General features: G+C 37.9%; 2 protein-coding genes across 4 annotated transcripts; one reads left to right on the top strand and one right to left on the bottom strand.

Annotated features, from left to right (window-relative positions):
• Nucleotides 1-9: 9 nt before the first annotated feature.
• On the bottom strand, nucleotides 10-2893 carry reep5 (receptor accessory protein 5). The gene is given in 5 exon segments (XM_077736857.1): nucleotides 10-221; nucleotides 282-649; nucleotides 1523-1616; nucleotides 1815-2001; nucleotides 2743-2893. Coding segments are annotated over 4 exon segments (627 nt in total). The 5' UTR covers nucleotides 1930-2001; nucleotides 2743-2893; the 3' UTR covers nucleotides 10-171.
• Nucleotides 1797-6524, top strand: dcp2 (decapping mRNA 2). 3 transcript variants are annotated; one of them, XM_077736854.1, is made up of 12 exons: nucleotides 2734-3140; nucleotides 3422-3446; nucleotides 3540-3691; nucleotides 3813-3940; nucleotides 4298-4396; nucleotides 4473-4625; nucleotides 4694-4806; nucleotides 4922-5026; nucleotides 5110-5212; nucleotides 5299-5370; nucleotides 5439-5490; nucleotides 5595-6524. In XM_077736854.1, exons 1-12 carry the CDS (start codon nucleotides 3035-3037, stop codon nucleotides 5708-5710), a joined length of 1224 nt encoding a protein of 407 aa, XP_077592980.1. In that variant the 5' UTR covers nucleotides 2734-3034; the 3' UTR covers nucleotides 5711-6524. The 3 variants fall into 3 exon arrangements, with proteins under 3 accessions (XP_077592982.1, XP_077592980.1, XP_077592981.1); XM_077736856.1 differs by lacking the exons at nucleotides 2734-3140; nucleotides 3422-3446 and adding an exon at nucleotides 1797-2068; XM_077736855.1 differs by lacking the exon at nucleotides 3422-3446 and having other exon boundaries at nucleotides 2745-3140.
• Nucleotides 6525-6601: the final 77 nt, after the last annotated feature.

The following is a 6601-nucleotide window of genomic DNA, read 5'->3' as shown; positions in this document are numbered from 1 at the left end:
CCAAACAACTCCAGTTCCAAGTTTATTGGCTTGTCAAACAAGGAGCCCAAAATTTGGGGGAAAAAATGGCTTTGACGTTACACGGCAAACAGGTAATCCATTAAATACAACAAGGCAACATTATTTTCCATGATAGCTGCAGGAAACAGTCCCAGTTCCGGTCCTGATGAATTAAGTGCTCTTCTTCTCCTCGAAAAGGAAGTTGGCGGTGGCTTTTTTGGCTGTCAACAACAAATTCAGGTAAGCTAACGTTGATGCGCTATAACGTACGACTCACTCACCTTCGTCTTTAACCTTATCGGCAACATCTGACGCTTTATCCCTGATGTTCTTGACCGTATCGTCGATCTGGCCTTGGTTCTTCAGGAAGAAGGGGCGGACGATGCGGTGGTAAATGACCACCGAGCCGTTGCTAGGAGTCGGGGCCATGCACCATACCAGGAAACCGCACTGGCAAAGAAGGCGGAGTCAAAAAAAGGAAGATCTCCCAATGGATGGATGGGTTATTACCTTTCCCGTGTAATAAAAAGGGAACCAGGAGAGGAAGATGTCGGCAAAGGACTCCAGCACGCTGAAGAGCCCGTACACCACCCAGTAAGTCAGCCATTTTGTGTCATCGTCTTTGGTTGCACTTTCGATAGCCTTGATGCTGTGGAAGATGCAAATAATAGGAATTTAAATGCTCTTTTTAATATAATTAGGTACACTCAAGATAGCTGTCCACCTCAATTTCTCCTTTTTCTATTTAGTCAAGTCATTTGTATGTCACAACGTTGACTCTTACTCTAGTTATCGCGGTGTAGCAACCTTTCCAATTGCCCAAATACAAAGTCCTACTAATAGTGACACGCCCAGTTCCATGTTTAGGCTTTTTTTGACGTCCCTCACCTGAACACCGTACTTAATAGGGTCTTCTTTGTTTGTTTCCAAAACAGTGCTAAACTCGATAATCCCCTTTGTCAAAAGTAGTCTTACTGTGTGTTTGCCTCAAGGGTGTGTTGCGATTATCGCTAACTCACATTCGCTGAGTGAGGCATTGAAGTATAACACTAATATAAATTTAATTGCTAAATCCTATGTTCAATTTAATGCACTAGAAAAACAAGTTGGTATTATTGTAAATACAACTTAAATTTAATCCTGGCAACTCCTACTAAAAAAGTTGATTAATGGTTAAAAAATGCCCTGATATAAATACATTCCAATTAAAATGTATCTAGATTGCTCCAAAAATAGAGTTTTGACCCAAAAATCCACAACAAATGACCCAGAATCACAATTCTCAATTTCTACACAAATATTTAAATTAATTAATCCATCATCTACCCATAATATTTTGGAATCAGCTTGTAAATATGCTTTTTCTTTAATAATACCTTATTTTTTCCATGTACACATGGAGAAACATCTTAGATGATGTCATCACTAATGCACTGAATTATAGATGTGGCCATAGCTACGTTAAATCACAAATCAGGGATTTTATTAGGAATTATAGTAGTATATCGTACGATTTACTTACGATACATAGGCAGGATAAAGAAAGCCGATGAGGTTACACAGCAGGGAGGCTCCATAACCGAAGACCAAGTACACCGCGATGATTCCAACGAGAGCTGGAAGACGATAGCACAGCTGTTTGACACAAATAAACTATACACCATATCGTCCTTGTCGCATTTAGTACGTCTTTAATTAGAAATGGCTTGGGAGAAAAAAAAAATTCCCACACGCTAGCGTTACGTTCTCTGACGGCACTTTCCACGTCAGAAAAGCCACGAGTGCCACTGCGGTCTTATGCCAGTAACACTCACCGAGGGCGATGTACAGCCTGCGCATGCCGGTTTTGGCTTCGATTTGGGCGAGGACGTCAGTCACGACATTTTTCTCACGGAGAAACTTGTCAAATCTTTCAAGGAATACCGCCATGGTTTTGCTCCTCTGCCTTGGAGTGATCGAGGATGAATTAGGAGGTTGATATATAGGGAAACTGCGACACTCCTGAAACCGAACACTCCCGTTAGTTGCAATGCAACAAGGGTGGGCAGGACATTGGCAACCGTTTCCGGTAAGTCACAAAGTAAACTAGAACAAAGACGACATTTTGATTGGAGATAAGAACCCGCATTTTATAAATGATAGATTATTTTTATGGCTATTTTATTTTTAGTCAATTGAATTATTTCGCAAAAGGGGAGGTAAAAAGCAAGAACTCGCGTTGTAAAAAAAAATAATAAAAAGACTGAAAAGGCGGAAGTCTGTGGTTAAAAAAATAGTAGGTTTAGTTATATTTGTTAGTTATCATTAGCATTTAAATTAGCTAATGCATTTCATGTGCGACTTTTATTTAATGTTTGGAGTTGGTGCATTGAAAGTTTAAAACAAAAGAAAAATGTTTTCGTTAATGCCTCAGGGCAATTTGGTCGCAAGGTTGTCGAGCCACGCCTCTTTTAAAAAAAGAGTTTCCTTTTTTGAGCTCCAATGATATTGAATTGCCAAATACAGTAAGTACTGTGAATAAAGGAAACATGTAAATTTACCATGGTTTACGACAGTTTTATCTGGTTAAAAAAAGGACATGTTCAGACAGTAATTTAAAATCCAAACCATATACGCAATTGTTAGACTTGACGTGTTTAAATGATGATCTCTACAAACAACATTACAATTCTCGGTGTCATAAAGCACAACATTATTGTCGTAAAATATACACACGCACATTATAATGAAAGGAAAACTTACAAACAGCAGTCTCGCGTTAGCTTAATTTTGCTGCGTGCACGCCTAACAAACTTGATAACATGATGGCGCTGTTGCGCTTTGCAGGACATTCCAACAAACCAATAACATTCAAAGAAAAATCTCTCGCTGTCTCCTGATTGGATAACCTACTTCCTGTTTTTTTGCTTCTCGGTGCTCGTCCGAGAAGTTTGGAAGCAATATTTACATGTTTTTAACGACTCCAGAGTCCTGTGAGGACTTCTTCATGCGTAAGGATGTAAATGAGGAGACGCGAAGGTAGCTTGGTTAGCTTATGGCTTTTGTTCTAGCTCATTTTACGCTACAGCCTCGACGTTTTCGACAAACATGGAAACAAAAAAAACAGATATACCCACAGGCATACTGGACGACCTCTGCAGGTAATTGGGAGCTTTAATTGTTTGTCAACAATTCGCAGAACTTCATTAGTTACACGATAAAGTCATTGTTTTGATCATGGACAATACAAACATCCCTTTAATGCTTTATCATTCGGTAGGCCAAGTCTTTATTTTAAAGTTGTGTTGCTTTTCCTTTGTTTGAGGCAACCACATTTACTTATCAAAGTGATGCATAAAAACAGTAGTTATTTTGTTAAGTAAAACTCAAGATATTGCACAAAAAATTTGAAATCCATGCTTTTGTTTAAATTTCCTTCCAGTTCATCTAATCCACTTTGTGTTGGGGTAATTACATGAATTTACAGTCGAGTACATTTACCATTCCACGTGGAAAAGTCAAAACTACTAATTTTATCTGTGTTTTGTGTATTTCCATAGTCGATTCATCCTGCACATTCCTAGCGAGGAGAGAGATAATGCCATCCGGGTGTGCTTCCAGATTGAGTTAGCTCACTGGTTTTACTTGGACTTCTGTATACCCAATACACCCATGGCTCCACACTGTGGAATCCGGGACTTTGCAAGGGCTGATATCCTTTGAGAACATTTTTTATAGCGCTCGCATTTCCCAGTCTGGATGAGAAAATCATGTACTACATATGAATTTGTTAAAAAACGTTTTAGTTTGGATTTTTCTTGACAACGACCAACTTTTCCAACACTGTCCGTTCCTGTTACCGCATGGAGAGGACGTCAAAAAAGTGCTGGAGCAGTGGAAGGAGTACAAGATGGGAGTTCCCACTTATGGAGCCATTATTCTCGACCAGTCGTTGGAAAGCGTGAGTTTTCATCAAATGCCAACATTTGCACATTTATTTTCTTTTTTTTTGCCACACAAAGGGTTCAAAATAACTTATTTTCTAACTTAAGTCACTTATCTATACTAGGTGACCTTTATATTTTGTCTCAAATTGGCAAGTTTGGCTCAAACTGTTTATTTGTCATGGTAGTATATCAGAAAAATAGCCACATTTTTTACAGCGGTCATTAGCATTCACGGCTAGCATTGTTTACGTTAGCCTTTCAGAGCATTGTTCAAGTTAGCACGACCCATTTCATTTAATTATAAATGCGGCGTTATAGTACAATGACAATAAAGTTTTCCATTCAAATAGTGCCATTGTTTTTCTCTTCAGGTGTTGCTAGTTCAAGGCTACCTGGCCAAATCCGGCTGGGGATTTCCCAAAGGGAAAGTCAACGAGGATGAAGCCCCTCACGATTGTGCCGTTCGTGAGGTCAGTCAATTGTCATCTCCAGTTTTGCTTCTTCATTATGTATTCATTAATTTAATTTATTTTTGTATACCGGCAGGTCCTTGAAGAAACCGGCTTCGACATCAAGAATCGCATTTGCAAAGATAAGTACATCGAGCAGAAGATCACCGACCAAGTGGTGCGCCTCTATATTATTCCGGGAGTGTCCAAGGATACAAAGTTTTATCCCAAAACCAGAAAGGAAATCAAGGTACGGATCTGGTTTAAATTTCCTCCACCCATCCATCATATTTCATCCATCATCTTCTTCTCTTTTAGAATATCGAATGGTTCCCAATTGAGAAACTACCGTGTCATCGAAACGACATGACACCAAAGTCCAAGCTTGGACTTGCGCCCAATCGCTTTTTCATGGCCATTCCATTTATAAGGTAATGTCCAGTAAAATTTTCATTATTGGATTTTACAGTGGGGAAAAATACTCACTTTTGCAAGGCAATGCTAGCTAGCTATCGCTATAAAATGTCATTGTAACTTGATTGGCAGACCGCTTCGTGATTGGATCGGTCGGCTGAAAGGCGAGCCTTTGGACAGCGACGAAGACTTTGCGAGCGACGCCAACACGCCGGCGAAAACCCCCGACAATGCCAGGTAAATCCAGCTGGTCCCATTACTGTCGAAATCCAACAAATTGGCGTGTTTGGTCATTATCTGATACAATATTTTCTGTTTAGGTCCAAATCCCGGCGGTTAACTGATATCGAGCTGTTTCTCGGGGATGGTTACGCCAAAAACAAGCAGCAGCAGAAGGACTCCAGCCAGCATGAGTCGAATCAGGTGACAAAAGACAATAGACTTGAGTTGCAGATTTGTTTCTCTTTATTTGAAGGCCACATTGAAAATTCCTGACTTTGTCATTGCAGAATCATCATGTAAAAGGCAAGAAAGCATCCAATGAAAATGGATTCAACAGCCAGCAAATTAAGATATTATCAGTAAGTGCAATTTGGATTATAAAATGCGCAGGATTGCTTTTAATTTGAATTTTGATGTTTTCATACAGAGGGAAGATAAACGACTACATCCAAGGAGACTACTGGACAGATTTGAGAAAGGTATACTTCCTTAAATTCCTTTTATATACAATATATAAGTCATATAAACATTTTAAAAAATGTTCCTGACTATTTAATATTAACATGAAGTTGTCTTTTTACAGGCAGTACCGTCAACGGCCAGCAGGTGAACCACCCAAAAGACTTTGACCTTTCATCGAAAAGTTTCCTCACCTTTAAATTCGACAAGGATGCTATTATGAGGTGTTTTGACTTCTGAACTGGCTGACAAACTGCTTTTTTCCTCTCTTGTGATTGGTTCCTGAACACCAAGTTGTCAAGATCACATCTTGTTGAAGTCATGCTCTATTTATATATATTTTTTGTCTGTTTCATATGAAGTGAAAGGAATACTTGAGAGGACTGACTCGATTGGGTCAGACATTTCTGAAGGCTGGTGTGCCATGAAATTATTCAATAACAATCTTTTTTTTTATCTTTTTCTATTTTTCAGTAGTGTTACGAATGCTAAAGTGAAATAAATGAGGATTAAGATTGTTTTTGGTGTCGATACCAAATGAATCTTTTATCCATGTGATGAATTTTAGAGAGGCAAAGTGCAGTTTTTTGCAGTTTTTTCACACCAGTTTATGATTACTATTGTTAGATTGATATCGACAAATCCATTTTTTTTACAGTAAATGAGCTGTATTCTGATTTTAAGTCGTCCAATGTACAATTTAACTTTCTAAAACTGTTATTTGATTGAAAACTTAGTTACATTGTACTGTTTCCTTTTCAAAAAACTATTTATGGAAGTCCTTGTAAATGTTTTTTTTTACTCTTGTATTCACATCACAATGAATTTTTGGCTTTTTTGTTGTCACCACATTTTTTAGTTATTTAAGAGTTTTCAATTCATGTGAATTGAATGACTGTTTATATTTTAGAGATGTTAGGAAGTTTTATTGAATGTTTTTATTGTCATTATATTCATAATGATGGTTCTTATTGTACAAATGTTGATCTTATGGTTCATGAATTGGTTTGACTTGTTACAAATGTAAGTTATAAATAAAGTCAATTTTTCCAAATGTCTTGTATTTTTTTTAATTTGTAAGGTTCTGATAAGACTATTAATTGATCATAATAGAAGCCATTTGGACGGTAC

This window comes from Stigmatopora nigra, chromosome 17 (genome assembly GCF_051989575.1).
Source record: "Stigmatopora nigra isolate UIUO_SnigA chromosome 17, RoL_Snig_1.1, whole genome shotgun sequence".
NCBI classification, from domain to species: Eukaryota; Metazoa; Chordata; class Actinopteri; order Syngnathiformes; family Syngnathidae; genus Stigmatopora; species Stigmatopora nigra.
The sequence above is the reverse complement of the archived record's forward strand: the minus strand, read 5'-3'. Positions and strand labels throughout refer to the sequence as shown.